The sequence below is a fragment of the Calypte anna genome, chromosome 5A, assembly GCF_003957555.1.
Source record: "Calypte anna isolate BGI_N300 chromosome 5A, bCalAnn1_v1.p, whole genome shotgun sequence".
Lineage (NCBI taxonomy): Eukaryota > Metazoa > Chordata > Aves > Apodiformes > Trochilidae > Calypte > Calypte anna.
Window position 1 is genome coordinate 41,327,413 of NC_044251.1, and position 27,861 is coordinate 41,355,273.

Here is a 27,861-nt window from a genome sequence, read left to right on the forward strand (position 1 = left end):
GGGGTGCCAGTTTAAAGCCAGATTTTGCCTCCTTTATTTGTTCCCTGCCCTCAGGAATAATGTGGTAGCTCCAGGTGATTTCCTCCTTCAGTGTGAGGTGGCTGGGGTTTGATTCTGACAGTTTCTGGGTAGGTGATTGCTACAGACTGGTTTGTGTAACCAAATCCTCACCTTGGCAGTTTTGTAGATAAAAATGTTCATCTCCCTCTTGGTTACCAGGAGTATTTTAAAAGGATGCAGCTGCAGAGCTCTGCCAGAAGGCATTGGTATTTATTCTTAGAACTGATACCTAGCTTGTCTCCAAGAAAGCTGGGGTAGGGCTTTATACACAAGTGTACAGTGAGAGGACAAGGGGAAATGGTTTTAAACTTGAAGAGGGGAGATTTAGGTTGGACATTAGGAAGAAATTCTTTCCTGGGAGGGTGGTGAGACCCTGGAACAGGTTGTCCAAGGAAGTTGTGGAAGCTCCATCCTTGGCAGTGTCTCAGGACAGGTTGGATGGGGCCATGAGCAGCCTGATTTAGTGGGAGGTGTCCCTGCCCGTGCAGGGGGGTTGGAACTGGGAGACCTTTAAGGTCCCTTCCAACCCAAACCATTCTAGGATTATTTTTAATGTATAAGTTCAGAGTGGCAGATAATACAATCTATAATTAAATACCAGGAGCATCCCTGGCTGTAGACAAGAGGTATGGAACTGACTGGATGCAAATGTGGTGGGCAAGGGATGGAAAGGGTTGATTATTCCACTGAGAAGCCTTTTGGCTCCAGCTCTGCTCAGCCCCCCAGGTGCTGCCTCCAGCACATCCTCTGGTGCCTGGTTCCCAGTTCCCCCCCAGCCATCCTTTGGGGTGACAAGGGACTATGCAGGGAGAGCTGTGGCCATACTGGTGCATTGTCCCCCAAAGGGTGGTGGGTCAAGTTAATTTGTCTTGCAAAACAGAGATTTTCTTTTGGGGGTGTTCCCTCTGGCAGCATGAAATGTGTCCCCATGGCAGGGGGGTTGGAAATAGATGATCTTTAAGGTCCCATCCAACCCAAACCAGTCTGGGATTCTATGAAATATATTCCTCCTCTTGTGGGCTCATCCTGGGGCACACAGGTGGCTCCTTGGGGATTTTCCCAGGTGGAAGCACCCATTGGTCCTGGTGCTGCTGCATTTGCAGCCTTTGGTGACTGCTTTGCTGGGAGCCCTGGGAGCTCCCTCCCTGTGCTTGAAGAGAAAAGGAAGGGCAGGCTGGGGCAAGCTTTGCTTAATGAGCTGGGTTTCCCTTCTGTATTCAAAATTGGTTGTAAGTTTAAATAGAAACCTTTAAGTAAGTCAGAATCTTCAAGGATGAAAGCTGAAACCCAAAGGAACAGGTCCTGGCAGCTCTGTAACTTAAGTCTCTTGCCTTGCAGCATGTTACTGAAAAAAAGCCCAAATTTCATATTCTAGACAAATATTAAGAGACTCTGTTTTTCTGCAGCATTTATGTTCAGAGCCTTTGTTATTTATTCCTTCCAAGCTGTTGTGAGAAGTATCTGTGGTTCTAAGCACAGTGCTTGTGCTGTGAAGCTGATGGGTGAGGTGAGCAGGGATGCTGCCCCATGCAACTTTCTGCCCCAAGTGGGGTGGTACAGATGGGCCAGAGAGTTCTGGGCAGCTGTGGGATAAACCCAGGTTTGTACTGTGTGTATGGATTGTGAAACCATGGGGCTATAGAATCCCAGAATCATTTGGGTTGGAAAGGAGCTCTGGGATCCTCAAGTCCAACCCTTGATCCTCTCCCCCCGTGGTTCCCAGCCCATGGCACTCAGTGCCACATCCAGGCTCTTTTTAAATATCTCCAGGGATGGAGAATCCACCCCCTCCCTGGGCAGCCCATTCCAATGCCATGGCAGGGATAACTCCAATCGACTGCCTAGGAGCTAATTAAGAGTCAGGGCTAATGAGCTAAGGCAGAGCAGCGGGGCTGATCCCACTGGAGCAGAGCTGTTGTTCATCAGGGTCTGTGGGACACCCATGGGAGTCACTGCACCCTTCTCTTCTGCCCCACCTTAACATACCTCATGAAACCAGTATCTTCCAGAGCACCTTTGAACACTGCCAGGCCACATGAAGCCCTTCTGCTCTGTGCCCAAACTGAGGTTCCCTTTCTCCTGAGCAGGAGCTCCTTGCCCAACCCATCAGGTCCTTGCTCCTCCCGACCACAATTCAATAGTAAAACTCAGCAGAGCTTCTCTCCTCCTGCTGCTCAGGGAGAACAAAGAGCATTTTCACAAGCTGCTTCCAGCCCTTGCCAGCACAGCACAGTTTGGTGTGTTTGCTTTCTGCACCCAGGAGATCCTTTCCCATTCTCTTTAAAGTTTGTTGGTGTCACCACGGAGCTGGAGATGGGAGGGAAGAGCTCCTGAGACATTGGGAGCCTCTGGCTCTGCTGGCTTGGAAGCTGAGCTTAAAAACAACCAAATCACCCGGAGCCCCCTGAGTTTCAGTCCCTCAGGGGAAGTGTTGCAAGAGATTTCTTTGCCTTAAGGAAAACCAGTGCCTTCCCACAAACCCTTCAAGGCAGTGGAAGGGATGGGGCTTTTGCTGACTTTGCAAAATGAGAGGGGGTCCCTGGCTGCCTGCTGAATACAGATTGCTCAAGGCCTGTTTAAAAAAAAAAAAATCTGTAAAAGAGATGAAATTTGTCTCATCTGCCTGCATTTGTGTTTGTGTGGTATCAAAGGGCTTTTGTGTGTGAAGATAAAGAGTGCCCAGCCTTGTCTGAGGTTTGAGGTGCTGCCTTCTGATCCCACAGCAGCCCTGTTACAAGGCAGCTTACAGCTTAAACCAACCATTTGATCTGCCTGCTGTGAGCAAAACCTCTTCTTTCCCCCCTTCCCTGCTCACATATTTAAATTACAAGAATTGCTTCATGTTTTTTCCTTTACCTTGACAGCTCTCAAGTCAGAAATCCCATGTTCCCCTGGGGTTGTCTCATTCCTATAGCTGGCAGCAGCAGCAAGACAGACATCATGGTGATGGGCTTCTTTTATTATGATTATTTTATTATTATCTGAGTTGGAAGGGACCCATCAGGATCATCAAGTGTGTAGGGCACACACACTGTGTAGGGCACCCCCAGGATCACACTCTCTGGTACCTGGTGTGATCCAACTCAGCACATTTTATGATTCTATGGTAGGATATTATTCTCTAGAGGTATTGACTGATTTTGTGGCTCCTTTCCTCCTTAGGCTGATTTTTCTTTAAGGTCTTGGGAGCACTTTTTTTTTTTTTTATTTCCCTCTTAAAAAAAGGAAAACTTACTACTGAAGTAAATGTGAATTATTTCCCCCCTCCCTTGGTACTTCCTGGGTTCTTCACTTCTTCAGAAATCATCATGAATGATTCAGTGGGTTCATTAACTGCTTTCCTGGTGACACTGAGATGTATTGCTCAGCTCCAGCCACTCAGTTATCCTCCAGCTCTGCCTGTGGAGCCCACTCACCTCCCCACTCTTGGTAGATACCCTGACAAGTCCTTCATGACTTCCTAATTAGCCATATGTCTTTCCTTATTAAAGAATAATTTCTTTAAAGGCACTCAGCTCAGCTCTTCCAGAATTATTGATTTATTCTTTCTCCTTTGTTATTAATGGGTCTACAACCTTCTCATGATCCATCCTGTTCATTGGAGCAGCCTTCCCAGGAATGACTCTCACCCTCCCCTTCCTGCTCTCTTACTGCCTCCAAGTGCTCTTGTCACTTTGTGCCTCTCTCTGGGACTTATTTTTCTGGAAAATCCAAGTGTGGGCTCTCAAGAGGCCACTTCAAACACATCTGCTGAGCTCGAGGGAGTGGGGTTTCCAAAAAGCTCATTCTTGGAGCTGTGAGTTGAGGTCCTCAGATCTTTTTAGATCTTTGCACTTGCTGAATTCACATCTTTGCCCTTGGCACCTTGCTGGCTTTGGCTCTTCCTGCAGGACCTGGTGTTAAACCAAATCCAGCAGCTCCTTGTTCCTTCCTGCCTTGTGCTGTGCCCCATGGCTCTGCTCCCACATGGGATAACAGGAAAGGAGACCAGAGATCTGGAAAGGAAACCGGAGATCTGGAGCTTCTGCCTCTCAGTGCCCTTTCAGTGCTCCTGGGCAAACAGAGGTGTTGTGTGGGTTTTGTTGTGTTGGTTTTTTTGGGTGGGTTTGGGTTGGGTGGGTTTTTGGTTGGGTGGGTTTGGTTGTGGTGTTCTCTGCACAGGCAGGGAGGGCTGGGGACCTCAGGGGGATGTCTGGTTCCAGAGCTGCTTCCCACTCAGCATCCCCAGAGGTGAAGCAGCCTGGTGTGTCCCAAGGGGTTGTGAGAAAAACTTAGAGAATCCATAAATTATTTTGGTTGGGAAAGAGCTTTAAAATCATCAGGTCCAACCATAACCCAGCAGTGCCAAGGCCACCCCTGCCCCATGTCCCTCATCCCCACATCTCCAGGGCTCTGAAACCCCTCCAGGGATGATGGGGACTCCAGCCCTGCCCTGGGCAGCCTGGGCCAGGCCCTGACAACCCTTGCCAGGCAGAAATTCTTCCCCAGCTCCAACCTAAACCTCCCCTGGCACAACTTGAGGCTCTTTCCTCTTGGCCCATCCTTTGTTCCTTGAGAGCAGAGCCCGACCCCCCCTGGCTCCAACCTCCTCTCAGGGGGTTGCAGAGAGCCAGAAGGTCTCCCCTCAGCCTCCTCTGCTCCAGGATCAACACCCCCAGCTCCTCCTGTTTGAAGGTGGACTTTTGGTTATTCTGGGAGTGAGATCCTTTCCCATCTCTGTCCTTCCCCATAAATCCTGTTCCCTCCTTGTTTTGAGGCCTCTGTAGTCCAGACTGGTGGGTTTGGGTATCTGCAGCACTCTGGGTACCATCCCATTTGGGGAGCAATACCAAATGCAGTGCTTTCCAACATGAGAAGCTTGGATCCAGATGCAGCGGCTTAAACTCCAGTGCCTGGAGGAGGGAGTTCCCAGGGTTCAGAGATGGATTTACTGTGTTTTTCCTGCCCTTGAGGTGAGGTCTGAGCTTCCTTGCTGTGCTCTAAGTGCTTTTCTGAGAGCAGCCACCTCAGCATCTCTGCTGCTGTGGGGAGTGTTCCCTTCCCAGTGCCCCAGTATCCATGGTGATGGGAAGTAGTTCTGAAGTGATGCTTCAAAGGAAATAGCAAATTCTGGTCCTAGGACTTGCCCTTTGATCTCTGTTACACCTGACCTTGGTTTTCTCCAAGAAAGAACCCTCCCTTGTCCACACAGGCAACACAGCTTGGATTAAATGCACAGGAGCTCAGTGCTTGCAGAGCTTCCCCCCTGCCAAGAGGGGCAAGAGGAGCTGCCCTTGGAGAAACTCCAAGTGTAGAGGTAGGAGTGCAGGAATCCCAAGGGCTTTGGCAGTGGCCTTGCTCTGCTGAAGAGCTTGGAGCTGCCTGGTCCCCACACTGATACCCCCATGGGCAACGAGGTGGGAGCACCTCTGCTCAGGCAGGGATGTTCACAGGAGGAAAAAGCTCTTTTGTTTAGTAAACAAGCTTTGGTCTTAGTGTTCTAGTACTTAAAGAGAGGTCCAGAGCAGCTGGAGACTCCCTATGGACAAGGAGTCCCATGGACAAGACAAGGGGCAATGGGCACAAGTTGCTCCTGGGCAGATTCCCATTGGACACCAGAGGAAAATGTTTCCCCATGAGGACAGTCAGAGCTTGGAATGGTCTCCCAGGGGAAGGGGTGGATTCCCCCACTCTGGAAAGTTGGAAGTCTCAGCTCCAGGGGGTGCTGAGACATCTCAGAGAAACAAGAAGATGAGAAGGGTTGGAGCAGAGGGGCCTTGAGGTCCTTTCCCACCTGGCAGTCTGGGATTCTCTGAAAACTTCAGATTAGGAAGGACTTCAGGGAGCTCAGTGCTGCTGAGAGCACCTTGTCTCTCACATGGGCTGGCTGTAGTCTACATGAGGCTCATGGCTGAAAGCAAACATCTGGAGTGGTGCTCTCCAGAGAGCCTTTTCCCATCCTGTTGGAAAGGGAAGGAATGAAGCAGAAAGGGAAATCAATCCATGTAATCAATCCATGTACACCTTGATTTCATTTCCCTGCTGCTGGGTGATATCAGCAATTGTATCACAAGAAAAAAGCATAAAATCAGTGATTTTTTGTTTCTGCTGTTTGCTGAAGATGTGCAGGAGATCTCAGGAGAGTGGCTGGAAATGCCCAGGTCCCTGAAGTGCAGGCTCAGGGCATCCTTGTTACACAGAACATCTCAGGAAAGTCAGTGTTTCACTTCCATGCTCATCAGGTGCTTGAATGCACGAATCAAGAGCAATGTTTAGGAAGAATAAACCAGGAATAAAGAGCACTCTCTTAAATATATGTTAGAGAAACAGGGAGAGGGGGTTGCTGGGTACTCCAAGGTTCAGTGGGTGGTGGTGTAGTTGCTTGAAGAGATGATGATGAGTTGGGATTTATTTGGTCAAGTCAAGAAACACCCCCAGATCTGGAGGATGATGGTGGTGTGGGGCATCCACGTGTCCAGGGAGCTGCAAAGTGTGGTTGTGGCACACAGGGAGAGTGGCTGGAGTGGCTTCAGGGGGTAAGTGAATATGAGGAGAGGAGAAGAGGAGGTTGGAGGGGGGTTTGGGATGCTTTTCAGTGGGACTGTGTGGGTTTTGGTTTTCCATGAATGCAGCAAAAAGTTTAGTGCTTAAATTACAGCAGTAGAAATGGGAAATTTACTCTTCTCCCAGAGCAGGCTTTGGGATTGGGAGTTTTGGCATATGGGCAATGACCAAAATAAGTGCTAATGCCATCTCCTTCAACAGGTATTAGCCAGTATCCCATTAGGAGCATCAGACTGGGACAGATGGTCTGAGGCTGAGATGGTCTGAGACTGCCCAGGGCAGTGGTGGAGTCCCCATCCCTGCAGGGGTTTCAAAGCCCTGGAGATGTGGGTCTGAGGGCCAGGGGTTAGTGGTGGCTTTGGCAGTGCTGGGTTACCAGTTGGACTGCCTGACCTTAAGGATCTTTTCCAAACAAAATTACTCTGATTCCAACACTGAGGTTTGGTGCAGTGATGGGTAGGACCAGCTGCAGGCTGTAGGCTTTCAGTTCTGGTGCTGTTTCACATGGAATCATAGACTCACAGGATGGTTTGGGTTGGAAGGAACTTGAAAGATCATCTAGTTCCAATCCCCTGCTGTGGGCAGGGGCACCTTCCACTAAACCAGGCTGCTCCAGAGCCCGTGCCAGCCTGCTTTCTGCAGGGACAGATGGTCAAGAGCAAACACCCAGAAGGAACACAAAGAGAAGAGCAATAATCTCGTAGTTATGTAGGACTTGGGATGTGCCCAAGGTAAGATTGGAGTGGGAGAGGAGATAACTGCTTTTAGGTTAATTCTATTGGGAGAGGCAGATGAGGTTTTGGGGTACCCAAAGTCCACCCATCTTTAGAAGCTGCAGCTTCAAGGATTCCTTAGGAAATGCCAGCAGGTGGGTTGTCTGTGAGGCCATGATGCAGCCCCACTTTGTGGAGATCCTGGGAGGATATCCATGCTTCCTCCCATCACAGGGAAGGCTGTGTTGGAAGCCAAAGGGAAGGAGATGTCACCTCCCATCTGTGCCTTTGAAAACCTCTCTTCAGCTAAGTCTGTGAGTGCTTGCTGATGTCCTGTAAAAATCTCACTTCTGGTCAGCAGCCAAAGAGGCAAAGGGCTGTGAAATGAGAAGCATTAAACCACTGGATGTGCTTTAAGGTCCCTTCCAACCCAAACCATTCTGTGATTCTACAATTCTATGATCATCCATTGCCACCCCCTGCCATGGTCAGGGACACCTCCCACCAGCCCAGGTTGCTCCAAGCCCCATCCAGCCTGGGCTGAGACACTGCCAGGGATGGGGCAGCCACAGCTTCTCTGGGAAACCTGGCACAGGGGCTCAGCACCCTCACAACAAACTATTTCTTCCTCACATCTCATCTCTCTTCCATCTGGAAACCCTTCCCCCTCATCCCATCCCTCCCTGCCCTTGTCCCCAGTCCCTCCCCAGCTTTCCTGGAGCCCCTTCAGGCACTGGAAGGTGCTCTAAGGTCTCCCCATTGCAGCCTTCTCTTCTCCAGCCTCAACACCCCCAACTCTCTCAGCCTGGCTCCAGAGCAGCTTCTCTGGGCAACTTGTTCCAGCTTGCTGCTGTTGTTTGAGAGTTGGGTTTGTACCTCTGTATGAAGAACATGAAGCCTCCTTAGGGTGCCTGCCCAGTTGCCCCAGAGCTTTCTGCTCCACACTGCAGGAGGTCAGAGAGCTGGGACTTGCCCAGTGTCACACTGGTCACCTCTGGGGGAGCAGAACTTGGACTCCAAGTCTCCTGAATTCTGTATCAGGACCCCAGCTGCCCTCTCTGGTGGGATTTTTAGGGGCTGATGAGTTGCTGCTGGTCCCCAGGCAGCCCCAGTGAGTGCAGTGAATGCTGGGTGGGGGCTCTGAGGGAGCTTTGGGCCTCTGGGTGCTGCTCAGAGCTGAGGAGCACAGAACAATTTCCATTTCTAAGCAATTAAATGTCAAAGCAAAGTCAAGATGTTGGCTTGCCATCAAACCTATTTATTACTCCACCAGCCTACAGCTCACAGATGGTTATTAAAGGCCACAGGAGAAGACAAAACCTTGGTCAATCCACTCACTGCAGACAGAGGAATTGCCCTGGGGGGGGTTTCAGCCTTCTTTTTCCTCTGTTTGGGCCAGCACTACTAAAAATCTTTGCTCGTGCAGTTAATCAGGTTTAAATTTAAACTCCAAACAAAGTAATCAGATTTAAAGAGTTAATGCAATAATGGGATGGAGGAGCTAAGTGTCAGGAAGCAGGGTGGCAGGCTGGGTGGGGAGGCAGGGATTGGATTGAGCAGAATTTGAAGCAGAAGTTCTGCAATGTGCTCCTGGCTGGGGACTGGGCAGCACCAGCACCAAACCCACTGCCAGAATGGTTCTGTGGGGGAAAGAGCTTTGGGGTGACACCCAGCAGTGGCCTGGCACCTCTGTACCCCAATAAGTGGCTTTGCTGAGCCCTGGCAGCTTGGTCTGCAGGCTGATGGTTTGGGTTTGTTTGCAGTCCTGTGTGTCCAGGACTTCTGTTCTGCCCAGGACACAGATCTTCAGCCAGGAGGTCAGAACCTGAGTGGGTGCTGATGTTGTTTTCACACTCACCATGGAGAAAAACAGGGGCTCAGGAGCCAGGGTTTGCCTGCTGGGACTTTGCTCACCATTTATAGGAATGTCCCTCACATTTTTTTGATTACAAGAAGTTTTTGCCATTCCACCCAAACCTTTCCCTGACTGGAAGGGGTTTAGAGCTCCTTGCCCTCAGCTGGCTGTCCTTGGTCTGCATCAGGAAGGGCATTTCATAGCTCTCCCCTGGGGGGTTCCTTTTCTTCTGGGTGGACTCTAGAACTCCTTGAGCCTGAAGAAGGGAGGTCAAGTGGAGCATTGGCCTTGGGGTTTGTTGGGAAGGTGGCAACAGGTTGCTGCTGCTTTGCTTTTCCTTCTTTCTGAGAGATACCAAACCTCTGTCCTGATCCCTCTGCCAGCAATTCCCAGTCCATCCTGTGGGAAATGGGCTGTTTGCTGGTCTCACAGCTGGGCTTGAGGAATTCTGCAAGGAAAAAAATAATGAAATGGTCTTGCTAGGGGAATGTAGACCCAAACTTGAGAGCTTTGGTGCAGCCCTGGGGATCAGCTCATCCTCACCAGGTGACAGCTGGGAGCCTTTCACAGCAAAGAGCTGAAGTTGGAGAGGGTTTTGCTGCTTCATGTGTGTAATTAACAGTGGCAATGACACTGACTCTGTTTCACATCCTCATTTTGATGCCATGGAAGTCCTTGGGAAGAGCTGACAAGCTTGAGCACAGGTAGATGTTCCTTGAGCATCATGTGGAGGCTTCTTTGATGTTCTCCATTCACCATGAAGGCTTCTTCTCTGTCCCTAAAAGCTTGGTGGGAATTCATTTGCCACGTGGCCAGCATGAACACCTTCCCTACTGCATGCTTTGGGTCTCAGCAGAAGTGATGCAGGGATGAAGAGCTGGGTGCTGGGGCCTGGCCTGGGTGGCTGCCTGCCATCCAGCTGCCAGATAAATCCAGATGTGCCATGGTCACAGGACACAAAAGCAGCATCTTGGGCCCATGGTGACTGTGCCTCCAGTGCTATGATGGGTGTGTGGCTTTCCACCTCTGGAAGAGGTTCCTTTGCCTCTTCTGAGGTCTGAAGGATGGTGCAGACCCTTCTCTTGGAGGCTGTTACTGGTCCAGTCCCTCACATCCCATGGTTTTCCCAAAGGACAAAGGCTGCTTTTGGTCACAGCAGTGTTTGGGGTCAGAAGGTGACCCAGTGTCCAGGTTTTTCCCCTTCAGCAACTTTTGCTCTTGTAAATACATTTTTAGGCAAGTTAAAGAACACACCTCAGGTTCTACCTCTGCTGCACAACAGGAATTTTCCTGGGGGGACAAACAGCAACAGCCAGAGAATTGGTTTGATCCTATTGGAGAGAGCAAGTGATGTTTGCCCCACTCCTTCTGTCTGCATGAGGCCAAGGAACATCACTTCTCTTGAGGGTAACACCACATGTCAGCTTACTTTTGCCTGGGGAATTTCCATGACCCCACACACACAGCAGGGATTGGAGAGCTGGATGGATGCAGCACCAGCACACTCCATTGCCCACAAAAATTCTGGATTTAAGCCCATTTCTCTGGTTCTTCTACTTTCCAGCAAGCCTGAGAGGCCCTAAAAAGAGCTTGTGCTCATTCCTGTTGATCCAGTTGTCTTTTTATTTTGTCCAACCTCCTCCCCTGACCCTTCTTGAGTCCCAGACCTCTTGTAGAGGCAGTTCCCTCTCTGATGTGCCCTGAGATGGTCCCTGGAGATGGCTGCTTGGGCTCCCTTGCATCTCCCACTTCACCAAACCAGGAGAACCATGAGGAATTGCTACTGGGAAAGTGACCTGGAGACATGGAGACCACACTTGGAGCTGGCCCAGGAGCTGAGGATACAAGTTGGGAGCTTAAGACCCTGTTCCCTCACATCTGCTGCAGCGTGGGAAGGGGAATCCAGGGCTCAGAGGTTTTTTAAGGGTGAAGGGAAAATACCACAAGGAGCAGTGATCTAAGGAGGGATGAGCTGCCCTGGGGATTAGCTGCTCAGGAAAGGCAGGGTCTCAGTTTATTAACTGCCTTTCTCTCTAATTAAAGCTGTGCAGCCAATTTATTGCTTTAAAAAAAAAAAAACAAACCAGCAATAATGCAATTTCAGTGGCTGTCTGAGATGTGGACATTGCTTCTGCTGCTGGGGGTTATAACTGAGACCTGGCTAAATAAAACCTACAAGATTCACAGAATCTTTCAGGTTGGGAAAAACCCTTGGGCTCATGGGGTCCAACCATCATCCCTACTCCACAAAGTTCTCCCCTAAACCATATCCCCCAACTCCACCTCTAAACAACCCTTAAACACATCCAGGGATGGTGACCCAACCATCACCCTGGGCAAACTCACCCCAAATTCAGCCTTTCCCACAGGAAGGGTGAGAGGAAGCTGAACCCTTACCCTAGGGCCAGGGAATCCCCACCCAGGAGGCTGGGAAAGAGAAAAGGGTTTTACCAAGGTGATGTTTGAAAAGAAGAAATCTTGTTTTCTTTCCAGGCTGGAGCTTCTGAATCAGTTCTGCCTGCTGAGGAAAGCCACTGCCCTGGTGTCTGCCTGAACAAAGCCACCAACCAGGGCCAGCTGTGTGCCCAGGGGACAGCAATGATGGCACCAGGGGCTTCACCCCCTGCTTATTGCAGTCCTCAGCTCCCAAAGAGTTTAGGGGAGGTGGTGGGGTAGGATGGGGAAAGAAAGAATCCTCCAAACACAGGCTGCAGACACAGAGTGAGCCACATCCAAGTTCTCCCCTGGATCCACCTCGGGGCAGGTGGGGATAAAACAACCTGGGCTGAGCTGATAAGGGCTCTGTCAGGGTGGGCAGTGGTTTCCCTCTGCCAGGGTGGGCAGTGGTTTCTCTCTGCCAGGATGGGCAGTGGTTTCCCTCTGCCAGGGTGGGCAGTGGTTTCCCTCTGCCAGGATGGGCAGTGGTTTCTGCTCCAGACACCTTTGCTGTACTAAAGAAAAAATAAAAGAAGTGGATTTAATAAAATCCTGCCAGCTGGCAGGCAGCAGCCCAGCTTTTCATGGGGCAAAACCTTGGGGCATTGCCCACCCCTGGCTGGTGGGAGGGAAGCAGGCAGCTTGGCTGGCTGGCAGAGGGGATGTCAGGTTGTTTTCCTGGCTGAATTCTCCACTCTCTCCAGCCTGGCCTGAGCCACAGTCCCTGCTGGGGTGAGGCAGCCCCTGGCCAGCTTTGGGTGGTGTGTGTGAGTCTGCTGTGTCACTGCCTGGGGATGGGGGAAGATAAAAGAAAGGAGAAGGTTTTCAGGAGGACAGGTCATAGATTCATGGAATAATTGAGGTTGTCAGGGCCCTCTGAATGTCCCCCAGTCCAACCCCCATGCAGTCAGCAAGTCTGAGGCTGCCCAGGGCAGGGCTGGAGTCCCCATCATCCCTGGAGGGGTCTCAGAGCCCTGGAGATGTGGGGATGAGGGACATGGGGCAGGGGTGGCCTTGGCAGTGCCATCAAGTTGGTGATCTGAAAGGTCTTTGCTATGGTTCTGGTCTGTGGTACTGCCCTGGTGTGAGGTTTGCTGGAGGTGGAACCCACATCTGTCACACGTCTGTGTTCCCAGGGCAGTTTCAGCAGCGTGGGCTTAGCAGGGCAGAATGGAGAGGAAAACAAAAGGACCTTTGAGGAGGTTCAGGTTTGATAGCTGTAGCTTCAAAGGTGAAGGGCATTTTGGGGAAGAGCAAAAACTCTCATTAGATGCTCTTTAAAAGTGCTCTTGACCTGCACAGGGGTGCTGAGTGCCTCCCCTTGTGATCACATCACATCGTGGGCATTAGGAGCTGGTGGGCAGAGCTTTAGGAGCTGCTGTCTGGGAGAAGTCATCACTGGATTCTTGTTTCTGAGCAGGTTTCAGGCTTTCTCTTCATCAGAATTAGTACCCAGGGATGTGCATGGGGAATGGGGAAGGGCTCCAGGCTGTGGGAGCAGAGGCAGCAGGGCCAGCAGGGCTGGGGTGTTGCTGGAGAGCAGCTGGGGATCCAGCAGGAAGCAGGGATGCTCCATCAGCCCCATCAGGACCAAGGGAGTGACTGGCAGGTGGGCAGAGGGGGAAGAAGGAGCAGGGTGAGGGGGTGAGTTCATTTTGGCTTTCAGGGACAGGTTCAGCCCAGGCTGCAGCTCCAGGGAGGGCTCCTGGTTCCTCCTCTTAGCCAGTGTTGAATTCCAAAGGCAGGTGCTCCTGACTGGAGCCCAAAGCCAATTAGCAGCAGTTGAGCTTCATCAACTTCCTGACTGAATGCATGTTTTAATTAGGCATCCCATTTTCATTAGTCAGGCATCACATAAAATAATCTTGCCTCAAGATTGAAAAGCTCTGGATCCTTTAATTATAAGGCAGAAGCACATGACTTCAACTCCAGCATTTGTGACAGCTCCTCACCCTTCCCAGGCTACAAGCAGAAGAGTTGGGAACAGCATCTTTTCCTGCCATGCTTGTTCCTCTTCTCTTTTACCTCCCTATGGATGCTCCAGCATAGGAACTGGGCCAGTGGGATGACTCAGTTGGGAGGAGAGAAGAAGCAGGGGCTGGTTGGAAGACTTGAGATGTCAGGGAAAGTCCTGGGCTCTTGATGTAATGCTGAGGGCTCTGTTGTGTCCTGGGCTGACAGGGAGCACTTGGCCCATCCGTGGCTTGTAGGGAGGTTCGGGCAGCTGAAACCTTAGGGGCAAGTTGGGGGAGGTGGCTTTTCCAGGGCATGAACTTGGAATCATGGAATCATTTAGGTTGTAAAAGAGCTTGGAGATCATGGAGTCCAACCAGAAGCCTCATTTTAAGCTCTGAACTCCTTGCTGCAGGACCTTGCTGCAGGGGATCAAAGCTTATCTTGGTCCACAAGGAGACAAGATGGGTCCATGGAAGAGAAATCCAAGGGGAACTGCACCTGAAAGCCATGCCAGCCTCCTGAGGTCCCTCAGCTGGGAGCTGCTGGAGGTTGCACAGAAGATGCTGCCCTGGGGTGAACATTTGTCTTGATCTCCAGCAGTCCCTTCTTGGTCTCTTTTGCATTTGTGACCTTTCTGCATGGCACACAAGCTCAGCCTCCTGCCTGGGAGTGCAGCTCTTGCAGGGACATGTGGAAGGGACTTCCAGCTGGCAGGGGGCCTGGGCTACCTTCTCTTGGCTTGCAGAGGAACCTTCCTCTCCACCAAGCAGAGAAGGAGACTGACTGGCATCTCTCCTGAGTGTCCCAGCTCCTCTCTTGAGTGTCAGAGCCTGCAGCCCAGTTGGGCTTTGAAACAAGAGAATCTGTTCTTGCTCTTGGTGGCCAATGCTGGCTGACATCAGGCTGTTCTCCAGGTGCCAGATGGAGCTGTCACACAGAGCTGGCCCCACAAATCCAGCATCTAATGGGGCCTCCTAAGACAAGAGGCTCAGCTCCCTCCTTGCCTCAAGGTGAACCTGGAGCAGCTCCATCCCTTGCAGCTGAGTTAACCAAGAGGAGAATCCCAGAGTCACAGAATCTGCTGAGTTGGAAGGGACCCCTGAGGATCCTGGAGTCCAACTCCTGTCCCTGTGTAGGGCACCCCCAGGATCACCCCATGTGCCTGAGAGCATCATCCAAACCCTTCTGGAACTCAGGCAGGTTTGGGGCTGTGACCACTTCCCTGGGGAGCTTGTTCCAGTGCTCAGCTCTCCTCTGGGTGAAAAGCCTTTTCCTGATACCTCACCTAAACCTCCCCTGATTCAGTTTCCTACCATCTTTGTAGGAATTGGTGCCAGTCCCATCTCTTCCCCTCCTGAGAAAGCCCCAGACTGCCCTGAGGTCACCCCTCAGCCTCCTCCAACAACCCAAGTGACCTCAGCCACCCCTTCCAGACCCTTCACCATCTCTCCCTTGGGCACTCTCCAGTAGTTTGATGTCTTTTTAATGCTGTGGGGCCCAAACCTGCCCACAGCACCCAAGGTGAGGCTGTACCAGTGCAGAGTGGGACAGTCACCCCCCTCAGCTGGCCAGAGAGCCCCTGCAGAGTTCAGATGATGCTTTTCTGCTTTGCTGGGAGGTGCTGAGCCACCACCTTCACCACCAACTGTGCTCACCCAGGCTCTGGGCCCAGGGAGAGCCAAGAGTGACAGAAATCCCTTTGTCAGCCCTGCAGAGGGAGGGGTTGCAGAGCTTTTAGCCAGCACAAAGAGGGCACAGATTCCCTCTAAGTGCTCTGGGGACAGAGGTTTAAATGCTTAACTCCCATTTAGTGCTAATGGGAATTGCAGGGGTCTCTTCTCATTGCCATGAGACAAGAGCATGGAAAAAGAGGCCAGCTTTCTGCACAGAACAAATCCACTCCATGGTAAGACACTGCTAAGTGGGATTTTTCTTTTATTTCCCACTCATTAACCCTCCTGCCTCTGCCAGATCCTGCCCAGCACTTGTGTGCTGGCTGTCCCACTGCACACTGGGGGACACCAGCTCTCCATCCACCAGCCCCTGAGTGGGGTTCCCAGTTCTGAGAAGCCCTAAAGATTTGATTCCCAGGGGGAGATGCAAAGTGCAACCCTGGATTTGCCAGAACCCTCTCCAGTGTGGCTCAGGAACATGAGCAGCACCTCGATTCCTGCAGGCTGGGACAGCAGGACAGGCACCCACGGGGACAAGACTCAAAATCATCTGAGCCCCAGCCCTTGTGTTGGGTTCTCCATCTCCTGCTCCCTTCCTGGAGGTTCCACACTTGTGGGAAACCTGGGACTCTGCCTCCTGTGCTGGGTGATTAAATCCTTCCTCCAAGTGGCTGCCTTAAAGCTTGGCTTTGCTCCAAGGGTCACAGAAGGTACCTCTGGAATTTACAGACCTGATCACTCATTTAATTTCTCTCCCCAGCCTCTGGCTTCTGAACACCAGAATAGAACCCAGAAGGACTTTCTTTTCCTGCCCTGCACAGTTAGGAATCCCATTCTCACCTCCTAACTATGTTCAGGAATGCTTTCTGGTCCCCATGTGCATTCCCATCCACACTCCTGTGTCCTATGGCATTAATTAACCTTCTTTAATGGGCTAACTGGGATGGGTTGCAGCTTTTGTGGCCCCAGAGGGGTGATTCTTGACTGATGAGCAGCAGGGATGCAGCAGGAGAGCTGGGTGATGTTTTTTTCAAAGGGAACATGTCCAGAAATGTGTCTTCACTCTAGAAGAACCTTGATGTGGTGGGGAACCTTCCTGGAGGTTGGCACAGAGCTTATGCTGATGAAAAAAAAAACTTCAGGGTTCCTAAATCCAGTGAGGAGCCTGTGGCCACCTGTGCATAGGAACTGGGGTCACCAGCTTTGCACAGGCAGTCCCAGACTGGTTTGGGTTGGGAGGGACCTTAAAGCTCCCCCATTGCCACCCCCAGGGACACCGCCCACCAGCCCAGGTTGCTCCAAGCCCCATCCAACCTGGGCTGAGACACTGCCAGGGATGGGGCAGCCACAGCTTCTCTGGGAAACCTGGGGCTCAGCACCCTCACACCAAAGAATTCCTTCCTCACATCTCATCTCCATCTCTCCTTTTCCAGTTTGAAACCTTTTCCCCTCATCTATCTCTGTGGGATCCAGGGGTAGTAGCAACAGGCTCACTTGGTGACCTGGGATGGATGTGGCTTGTCTCTGGTCAGCCAGGGAAGCCTGCAGAGCAGGTGGACACTGAAGTTCTGCTTCCCAAAGCCAGGGTGTCCATCCAGTGATGGATTCCTTCCTTTCCCTCTCCTTACACCCAGGGCAGCAGGAGCTCTCCTTGGTGGGTTGCTGAAAGCTGCAGACCCTGAGCAGGAGCTGCTGGGTGGATCCCCAGCCCAGATCACACAAACATCAGCTCCTCCAGCTCAAGGATGAGTCCAGGACATGGAAATGACCCTGTTCTTTCTTCTCCTTGCAGAGCCAGCTTTCCCAGGCCCTGAATGGGTTGTCAGACAGAGCCAAGGAAGCAAAAGAGTTCCTGGTCCAACTCCGCAACATGGTGCAGCAGATCCAGGTACTTTGGTTTCCTAGGTGAGGAGCAGCCCCTTCCCACCAGGATCAGCTGCTCTTCTGCCCCAAATCCCCAGCCTGGTTTGGTGGGTGATCTCCCAAACCTGACTTTTCATATTACCCATCTCCAGCTCTCCCATAAGCTGCCTGTGCCATGGAACAAGCAGCAGAGACCCCAACCCTTCCCTTCTCTGCCATAGGCAGATCCAAGGATGGAACAGGAGGCACCAAACCTGTTCCTCACTTGCCTGTTCCATGGGTCAAGGGCTTAGGGACCCCACGTGCTACAGATCTGTCAACTGCAAGGGTGCAGCTGGAAGTGTAAAAGTGGCCCTTGTGGTATCATTTAAAAAAATAATTTAAAAAAATAAAGTGAGCTTTTCCCAACTGAAATGGAGATGTATCCAAAGCTGTGATGCTCTACTCTGACCCACAGGAGAACAGTGTGGAGTTTGAGGCCTGCCTGGTGGCCCAGTGTGATGCCCTCATTGATGCCCTCAACAGAAGGAAAGCCCAGCTGCTGTCCAGGGTCAACAAGGAACATGAGCACAAGCTGAAGGTGAGACTCTGTCCCCCAGCTCGGGGGCTCAGAGAGCTTTCTGGTGGCACTGGACAGTTGGGCTGAAGCACCAGGGGAGGAGCAGGGAGGTTGGGCTAGATAGCTAGATGGGTTTGGCTGGATGTTAGGAAATATTTTTTCACTGGGAGGATTGTCAGGCACTGGGATGGCCCAGGATAGGAGTGGAGTCACCATCCCTGGAGGCACTGAAAAGGTATTTGGAGCTGGGCCATAAGGACTCAGCTCTGCCACCCAGGAGCCTTTTCAGATCCAAACCAGTTGCTCCAGCAGCTGGAGTGGAGCCAGAGCACCCTGACTGCATCTGACCTCTGGTTGTGCTGTCCCTCCTGCCTGCTGGGAGCTTGGCCATCAGGGCACAGTGTGGAGATGAGGCACAGAGGGGACAGAGCCTGCCAGCTGGCCCAAAGCCACCAGAGCCTTCCACCAGGAAGCCCAAGCTTCCATTTCTGTGCAGCACCCAGAGCTGGGGTCAGCTCAGCTTCAGGACTGACCTACTTTGCCCTGACACATATTTCATGGAGCAGGCACAAGTCCAGGTTTGCCTGTGGGCCAACACTCATTGCTCCAGAGCAGGAAATGGATTTGCAAAGGATGTTTCCTCACCTTTCCCCAGCCTCCCCCTTACCCTTGGATTCAGATTAAGAACCCAGGTTTTCAAAAACAACATCAGGAGGAGCAGTGGGACCAGGTGCCTGCTCCACCTCCTGGACAGACCTCTTTTTGTGTCCTGCACCTCATTGCTGGCTCTGCTTTCCAAAGGACCAGCATGGTTTTCCCCAAGGGAAGGTGCCCTGGAGTCTGGGCTGGTTTGCTCAGGGGATGTAGAAGCTCAAGTGTTCCAGGAAGGGATCTCTCCTCAGTCCACAGAATGCATAAACTGAGCTCTGAACACTTCCTTCAAGCCTTGGAGTGGATCCTTTTGGCCTCCTTTGGGCCTTCAGATTATGGGATGTCTTCACTCTGGGATTTTACCATGGTGCTTTGCCTGCAGACCCTTTGGATGGAGCCTTAAGCAACCTGACCCAGTGAGAGGTGTCCCTGCCCTTGCAGGGGGTTGAAACCAAATGAGCTTCAAGATCAAGGTGCCAAGATGGGCTTCAAGATCCCTTCCAAGCCAAACAAGTCTGGGATTCTGTGGCTGGTTGGGAGGAGCCAAGCAGCAGTTGTCACATTCTCCAGGGCAGCTGAGGATCCAGGAAACTCTCACCCAGAGCTCCTGTCCATAGCATTGGCTCTCCAGGGATGAAATTCTGGCCCATCACCCTTCTTCAGGGGTTACAGTCAGGATTTTCCAAGGGAAATCCAAGTTCTGAGGGAACCTGGTGTCTCCTGTTGGATTAGGGACTGGTGTGAAAGGATGAGAAGTGGGACAGAAGCAGAGTTTGGTTTCATGTCCTGTACCATTCCTGTCTGGAAACACCCGAGGGGACACACAGGTCAGAGGACACACCTCATCACCAGGTACATTATTTCCTGGAGATGCAGATCCCAGGCTTTCCCTACAGATCCCTCCATGCTCTGCCAGGTTCCCCTTTCCATGGTGTCTGAGCAGCTTGGGAAGGACAATGGCTCCAAGAGTTGGGCACTGAGCAGCTCTGCAGAGGGATTACAGAATCCCAGACTGGTTTGGGTTGGGAAGAACCTTAAAGCTCCTCCATTTCCCCCCCCTGCCATGGTCAGGGACACCTCCCACCAGCCCAGGTTGCTCCAAGCCCCATCCAACCTGGCCTTCAACATTTCCAAGGATGAGGATGCCTCTGGTTTCCTGATGTCCCTTAAGCTTTCTCCTTCTTTTGCTGAAGAACAGGATGAAGTTTGTCCTCCACAACATCTCCCCACGGGCTGTGTCCTCCACTGGTTCTCTCTGTGCTGCAGACCAGGTCTCACCTCACACCTTCTGAGGCTTTTTGGTGGCTTTGATCAAAAGGAACTTGTGTGAATCCCCAGGGTGATGCTGCCAGCACCACTCAGGCTTGTTAAGGCAGCAGCTCAGCTTTTCCCAGCTCCAGCCTGAGCCTCCTCTCCCAGTAGCAAGAGACAAATCACCATGGAAACATCCACCTGGAACTGCTTTGCTCAGAGGATTGCAGGATTCAACCCAACCAAACCCTTGGGATCTGTCCTGGGTATTTCTCCACCTGGGACTTTTTTTCATGTGGGTGTGCAGGGAAGCTCAGCAGCCCTGCTCCTCATAATGCCACCCTCTGTCCCCATGGCCCTGCAGGTGACCCTGCCCTGGCTGTGCTGTGCCTGGGGTGAGGAGGCTCCATCATCTCCACATGACATCCCCAGAAGGACTCAAGTCAAAGGTTTGAGGTCCTTCCAAATTTTGCTCTCAGCTCTCTTCAGGGAGATCAAAAAGATCAAGATCCTTCTTCTTGCCTTGGAAACACTTTGTTGGAGCTGAAGGGAAATGTGGATTTCTGCTGTCAGCTTGCATGCTGCAATTAAACAGCTCTTTCATGCTCTAGTTCCTCAGATGGATTTGATCCCAAAGGGGATTGTGGAGTTCCAGGAGGGCAGGATTGCTGGGGTAAAGGTGTGAGCTGGGACAGAGCTGCAGCCAGAACCCTGAGGGCAGTTTCTGAGCACCCCCAGGGCTGCCACCAGTTGGGGTTTGGATGTCTCCAAGGTTGGAAACTCCACAGTCTCTCTGTTCTGCTCTTTGACCATCTTTATGGGGAAAAAAAAGAGGATTTTACTTATGTTACTGGAGCAGCTCCCTGGGAAGCCAGGCTGAGGGATTGGGGTTGTTCAGCCTGGAGAAGAGGAGGCTCCCAGGGAAGCTCAGAGCAACCTTCCAATATCTGAAGGGGCTACAAGAAAGCTGGGGGAGGGCTTTGGACACGGGGGTGGGGAGAGGACAAGGGAAATGTGTTAAAACTTGGAGAGAAAGGGGAGATTGAGGTTGGACATGAGGAGGAAATTCCTTAATTCAAGGGTGCTGAGCCCCTGTGCCAGGTTTCCCAGAGAAGCTGTGGCTGCCCCATCCCTGGCAGTGTCTCAGCCCAGGTTGGATGGGGCTTGGAGCAACCTGGGCTGGTGGGAGGTGTCCCTGACCATGGCAGGGGGTGGCAATGAAGGAGCTTTAAGGTCCCTCCCAACCCAAACCAGTCTGGGATTCTGTGTTTACATGGAATTTCTTGTCTCTCAGTTTACCTGCTGATTTCCATCTCCTCAGTGGCAGCCTCCAGCGAGCTCTTCCACTCTGGACCAGCCCTTAATTAGCAGGGATTAAGCTGCCAGGAAGCTCAGTAATTAATCACCCTAGGGGTGGCCTCACCTCACCCCACAGCCAAGGAGCAGGCAGGGTAGAGGGACAAAGCCAGGGCTGGCATCTCCACGTCCCCACTCCCTCCTCCCAGGCACTGCCAGGAATTCCTGTGGACACCCAAGCAGGTCCCTTTGCCTTCCTGGTGTCCCTGTCCCTTAGCCAAGAGGGTGGTGGGTGCCAAGGAGGTCCCTTGGCCAAGAAGGTGATAGGTGCCAAGGAGGTCACTGGGCCAAAAGGGTGCCAAGGTGTCAGCCATGTGGCCAGGGCTGTCTGGGGACACCGTGCTGGTCTTCACTGAGTAAATGGATTTTTTTTGGAGGCTCCTGGCTGGTTGGTGGTAGCAGATGGTAATTCTGCTGGTAATACCTCAAAAGCATCTACTCGGGCAGGGAGAGGCTCACAAATTCATTATCCTGGGCAAACCAGGCAGAGATTTAAGCTACAAAGAAGATAAGAAGATTGTTTTTTTAGCAATCCCATCTTTGCTGTCTTCCTGGTGGCATGTGCATTTCCCTGGAGAGGGCTCTGGCATGAAGGAAGGAGGAGGGAGGCTGCTTTTCTGGGTGGGATTTTCCCCTTAGTCCATCTGCAGCCCAGCAGGCAGGGAAGGCAAACCCTTGTTCTGGCTCAGTTTGGCAGGCAGGACATGTTCTGACAGCTCAGAGCCTGCAGGCTGGGCTCATCTCCACACTCAGTGTTACTCCATGGTCTGCAGCTGGGAGCCCCAACATCCACAGGGCTGACAAGCTTTGCAAGAGCAGAACAAACCCCTCTGTCAGCAGAAGAGCTCCAAGAGATGCTTTGGGTTGCATGGAAGGGGCTGCAGGTTGCTTCAAGGCTTTGCAACCCCTCTGCACCTTCTGGGTCCTGCCCTGAAGGACTGAGCATCCCTATGGAGAAAGGATGCTCAGGAGTTTGCCCACCCTTTCCCAAAAGGTCAGGTCTCATCTCCAGGATTAGCTGTTGCCTCTGCTCCACCCCAGCAGAACCATTCCACTTCACCTGAGCCTTAGAAACTGGGGCTGAATGAAATTTTGCCTCTAATGACAGCTTTTGAGGCCAAAACCAGTGTGTGCCCATCATGCTGCTCCCTCTCCCCCTCCCAGTGCCATCCACTGCAAACTCCCTGGGCACCTCCCAGTCCAGAGGAGCAATGTGGGAGCTCCCTCTGCTGCCTTCTCCACCCAGGACGTGGGGTGTGCTGCCTGCAGGTCCTTCCCCAGCACTCAGGATTGCTCCAGCCACCCTGCCACAGGCTGGAAATACCAGGCTGGGATTGCTAAAAGCAGATTTTTAGGGAGCAGCCCTCCCCTTGCTCCTTGTCTAAAAAAATCAGGAGTTTTATGGCATCTCAGAGCAGCAAGATCCATTGTTCCAAGTTTCAAGACTGTTAAATCTTTTCTTCCTGTTGGATGATCAAGTAGAGGTGATTAAATTATAATTAAGCAGCACATGGTGTGATTGATTGCCCTGCAGGAGGCAGCACCCTCCCTGGAAACCCAGGTTGGTTCCTTCCAGGAGATTGAGTTGGGCTTTATTTCTCCTCCCCATCCCTCGGAGTGGGGTGCAGAGGAGGAGATGCAGACAGGAGGAGATGCAGACAGGAGGAAAAGCAGACAAGAGGAAAAGCAGACAGGAGGAGATGCTCCTCAGCCCAGGGTGCTCATCCCAGCTCAGTTGGTGGGCACACTTTTCCTTTGTCCCATTCCAGGTGGTGAGGGATCAGATTTCCCACTGCACGGTGAAGCTGCGCCAGACCACGGGGCTGATGGAATATTGCCTGGAGGTCATCAAGGAGAACGACCCCAGTGGGTTCCTGCAGGTTGGTGTTTGGGGTTGCCAGGGGAGTGGGAAAGGGTAACTCAATAGGGTCAGGGGAGCTGCACAAAGGATGATGTCCCCAGCAGCTTTTCCAGCCATAAAATCAAGGGCTGACTTCTCATTGCCAGGACAGAAGCAGGGCCAGGTCAGGGACATTTTCCCCAACACTGGATATTTTAAATCCTCAGCTTGAGAAGGTTCTGGGCCACCTCATCTAAACTGTGTTTCACCCTAGAAAGGTTGGACCAGGTGATCCTTGAAGTCCCTCCAATCTGTCATGCTCTGCTTTCTTACTCTGAGCAGAGAGTTGCAGCACTCTGTGGTGTATCTCTGGAGCAGGGATCATCACGTGCTGTCTCCAGGTTCTCCAACACTTGAGAGCTGCATCCCACCCTTCATTCTTTAACCTTTGGTCCTACACCCTACCTCTGAAAACGTCCCCAAAGCTCCTCAAGTCCCCCTGAGCCTGAAGCCAAGGGCTGTGGTGGAAACCCATGGGATGTCCCAGCCTTTGAGAGCCTGGAAGGGAGAGGGAAGGAGCAGAGCAGGGCAGGGACAAGGCAAGGCTGACAGCTGAGGCTCTTCCTTGCCACCAGATCTCTGATGCTCTCATCAGGAGAGTGCACTTGACTGAGGACCAGTGGGGAAAGGGGACACTCACACCCCGGATGACCACGGATTTTGACCTGAACCTTGACAATGCTCCCCTGCTGCAGTCCATCCATCAGCTGGACTTTGTGCAAATGAAAGGTAAGAACATTTCCAGCATCTTTCCAAAGCTCACCCTGAGGGCTTCCATCCGACTCCTCATGGAGAAGGAGCAGGAGAAGAGAATTTCTCCTTTTCTCCCAGCAAAACTGAGCACCCCAGACCCAGAGTCATGTTAGTTCCTGGGGTTTTTGCATCCCTGGGCCAGACATCTGCCTCCTTATCTCAGGTCTCTGGGCAGCTGTGTGCCAGACCAAGGAGCTGGGGGTTTGCTGTTCTCTGGCAGTACCTTAGGAGGTCCTCAGGCTTTCAGGAGCAGCAGAAGGCACTTCCCAAACCTCCTCACCCACTCTCAGAGCTGAGCAGCATCTGTCACAGGCCAGCAAGTCAGCTGCCTCCTGTCTCTCCAGACTCAAAGAGCCACACCACTGAGCTGGGAATATTCCTTCCCTTCCCTCTCCTCCCTGTTGTTGTTCCTTTCCTTGCAGTTTTCCTTTTCTCCTTGGTCTCTGCTCCCTCTGTGTTTGCTCTCCTGTAGCTGCAGCATCCTCAGGGAGCAGAGAGCTGCTGCAGCCTGTGGGTAACTTGCAACCCAGGAGCAAATTGCAGCCTGTGAGAAAGTTGCAGCTCACAAGAAAGTTGCAACCATGAGCAAGTTGCAGCCTGTGAGCACGTTGCAACTTGGGAAGCTGGGAGAAGCTTCGTGTGGGCTGTGATGCTGCAGGGAAGCTCAGGAGGACACTGACCTCACAGCCTGGCCCTGGTGCAAATGAGCTGGGGAAGCTGCAAGTCTGGTGTGGTTCCTCATCCCCATCCCAGCTGGTTGGGGGGTGGGGAATGTCCTTGGGATTGCTGTGATGTCCCCTCTGCTGCTGGCAGCCAGGGTCACACTAATTGGTGTTTAGTTTCCTCCCCAGTGCCGGCCCCCCCGATCCTGCAGCTCGAGGAGTGTTGTACCCACAACAACAGTGCCACCTTGTCCTGGAAACAGCCCCCCCTGTCCACAGTGCAGGTGGAAGGCTACATCTTGGAGCTGGATGATGGCAACGGGGGACAGTTCAGGGTAGGTGATGGGGGAGCAAGCACCAGCAGTGAGGTTCTGGCTCCAGAATGACCCTGCCATGGAGCAGCCAGAGAGTTGAAAGTCAGGTTGCTTGGGGTTTGGGGCAACCTGGGATGGTGGGAGGTGTCCCTGCACCTGGCAGGGGGTTGGAACTGGATGAGCTTTAAGGTCCAACCCAAACCATTCTGTGATTCTACAATTCTATGATCATCCACTGCCACCCCCCTGCCATGGTCAGGGACACCTCCCACCAGCCCAGGTTGCTCCAAGCCCCATCCAACCTGGGCTGAGACACTGCCAGGGATGGGGCAGCCACAGCTTCTCTGGGAAACCTGGCACAGGGGCTCAGCACCCTCACAACAAACTATTTCTCCCTCATATCTCCTCTCCATCTCCTCTCTTCCATCTGGAAACCCTTCCCCCTCATCCCATCCCTCCCTGCCCTTGTCCCCAGTCCCTCCCCAGCTTTCCTGGAGCCCCTTCAGGCACTGGAAGGTGCTCTAAGGTCTCCCCATTGCAGCCTTCTCTTCTCCAGCCTCAACACCCCCAACTCTCTCAGCCTGGCTCCAGAGCAGAGCTGCTCCAGCCCTCCCAGCAGCTCTAGGGCCTCCTCTGGACTTTGGAACTTTAAGGTCTCTTCCCACCCAAAGCATTCAATGATTCTCCAGATTTATTGGAAGTTCTCTTCTACCCTGGAAACTTGACACCTGCAGCTGGTGGTGCAGCCAAGCTGTGGGCTCTTTTTGAGGTCATTTGAGGGGGTGGGAATTTCTTTCCAGTGACCAATGACTTGCAATTGCAATGCAGACATTTGAAGCTCCATCTTTTTAGGTTGCTAAATATTTCATGCAAGGTGCAGGAAAGGCTCCTGGTTTGCCAGCTGCCAGCAAGCAGAGGTGTTTAAGGCCTGAGGGCTTTTAAATTGCTGTAATTAGACAATTAAAATATGATTTTGCTCTAATCCAACACACTGATAATTATCCTGGCGTGTTCCCAGCCACCAAGAGCAGGCACAGGGACCAACCCACCACTTTCTCTGGATTCACAGAATCCCAGACTGGGTTGGGCTGGGCAGCACCTAAAGCCCATCCATTCCCACCTCCCCTGCCATGGGCAGAGACACCTCCAACTAAGACCAGGTTGTTCCAAGCCCCAGATTCCTCCACAAGAAACTCACTCAGGCAGAGCCAAGACAGAAGATGGGTGATGTGGGTGGGATCTGGAGAGAGAAGGGAGCAGAGGACTGGGTGGAGGAAAAGCAAGGTGAGGGTAGTTTCCCAGTCTGCTCTCCTCCCATCCATCAGCAGTGGGAAGGGGCTTGGATGTGAGAGGCATTCCTGCCCCTGGAGTTACAGAGAGCTGCTCCAGCTGCTGGGCCATGGCTGGTGCCAGGAAGGGAATGTCACTGGGATCTCCAGTCACTGATCCAACATCCTGCTCAGACACAGCATGCTGGCCAACCATGTCATGACCAGCAAACTGGGAGTGCCAGCTGCCACAGAGGTGACAATGCCTGCTGAGACCATGCCAGTGGGTAGCACAGCCTGTTTGCTACCTCCCATCCAACCAGCCAGGAGAGACTGGGACAGAGCCCAGAGCCAGGAGGACTCTGCCTTTGGCCATCGAGCCAAAATGGGGCTTTTTGCAGCAAGTCTGAGGTGGTGAAGTGGGGGAGCTGGGCTCTCTCCTGGGGTGCTGGTTGCAGGAGAGCTCTCTGGGTGCTCTGTAGATCAGAACCACCTTAACATCCCATCACCAATCTCCCTTAGTTCATTAGGACACCTCCAAGGTGCTCCTTGTCCCCAGGCACTGACCATCCCTGTGGCTTGAGCTGCTCTCACCCCCAGGATGGGTGTCAGGAGGCTCAGCAGCCATCACCTCTGCTCTGCATCATTGGCACAGCTCCTCCAGGATTCAGTGGGAGTGTGGCTGGGATTGATGGTCCAGGAGGAAGAGCATCTCCTTCCTACCAGGGACTGATTTTATGGTGCATTTATTGTCCAGGAACAACTCTTTAGTGTGAGGTTGCTGAGCCCCTGTGCCAGGTTTCCCAGAGAAGCTGTGGCTGCCCCATCCCTGGCAGTGTCTCAGCCCAGGTTGGATGGGGCTTGGAGCAACCTGGGCTGGTGGGAGGTGTCCCTGCAGGAGTTTGGGACTTGAATGATCTTTAAGGTCCCTCCCAACCCAAACAACTCTGTGATTCTGGGATTTTGTGCAATCACAGGACCATTTTGCTGTGAGACTCCGTGGTCAGGGCACTAACCCAGAGCTGTGCTTGCTTTGCAGGAGGTGTATGTGGGCAAGGAGACCATGTGCACAGTGGATGGGCTTCACTTCAACAGCACCTACAGTGCACGAGTCAAAGCCTTCAACAAAACAGGAGTCAGCCCCTACAGCAAGACCCTGGTCCTCCAAACATCTGAGGGTAAGGCATTGCAGCAGCTCCAGCCCCTGATGCTCTGGACACTGCTGACATCAATGTGTGGTGCTCATCCAGCACACCCAAGCTTAGCATTGCAGAGAGGGAACCACTCTGCTGGTCCTCCAAGTCCTCAGCAATCACTGCAGGAAAGCCAGGGCTGGTAGGAGGAGGGAAGGTTGTGTCAGAAGCCTGGAACAGGGCCAGAATTGCTCCCTAACCCCTTTCCCTTGCAGAAGGTGTGCTTTGGGAAGGTACAGTGAGAGGTGGTAAATATTTGGTTGCAACAGAGTTTGTGTTACACAAAGGGAAACTCAGATGGTTTCCACAGGAAGGAGATGGAGGTGTTGGAGTGAGTCCAGAGGAGGCCCTGGAGCTGCTGGGAGGGCTGGAGCAGCTCTGCTCTGGAGCCAGGCTGAGAGAGTTGGGGGTGTTGAGGCTGGAGAAGAGAAGGCTGCAATGGGGAGACCTTAGAGCACCTTCCAGTGCCTGAAGGGGCTCCAGGAAAGCTGGGGAGGGACTGGGGACAAGGGCAGGGAGGGATGGGATGAGGGGGAAGGGTTTCCAGATGGAAGAGAGATGAGATGTGAGGGAGAAATAGTTTGTTGTGAGGGTGGGTGCTGAGCCCCTGTGCCAGGTTTCCCAGAGAAGCTGTGGCTGCCCCATCCCTGGCAGTGTCTCAGCCCAGGTTGGATGGGGCTTGGAGCAACCTGGGCTGGTGGGAGGTGTCCCTGACCATGGCAGGGGGGTTGTAACAAGAGGATAACTTTAAGGTCTCTCCCAACCCAACCCATTTGATGGTTCTATGAATCTGTGAATACAACACTGTCACCATTGCTCCTGGGATGCCAAGGGCTGTGCATGGCTGCACAAATC

At 52.5% G+C, this 27,861-nt stretch overlaps 1 protein-coding gene across 1 annotated transcript in view; it reads left to right on the plus strand.

Moving 5' to 3' along the window:
* The window catches only part of TRIM9 (tripartite motif containing 9), a 57,947-nt gene that overhangs the window by 16,653 nt on the left and 13,433 nt on the right, over nucleotides 1-27,861 (plus strand). The window contains exons 2-7 of the mRNA XM_030452314.1: nucleotides 17,029-17,124; nucleotides 17,557-17,679; nucleotides 22,686-22,796; nucleotides 23,392-23,545; nucleotides 24,409-24,566; nucleotides 26,853-26,991. Of these exons, the coding sequence (XP_030308174.1) occupies nucleotides 17,029-17,124; nucleotides 17,557-17,679; nucleotides 22,686-22,796; nucleotides 23,392-23,545; nucleotides 24,409-24,566; nucleotides 26,853-26,991 (781 nt within the window). The remainder of the gene's footprint in view (nucleotides 1-17,028; nucleotides 17,125-17,556; nucleotides 17,680-22,685; nucleotides 22,797-23,391; nucleotides 23,546-24,408; nucleotides 24,567-26,852; nucleotides 26,992-27,861) is intronic.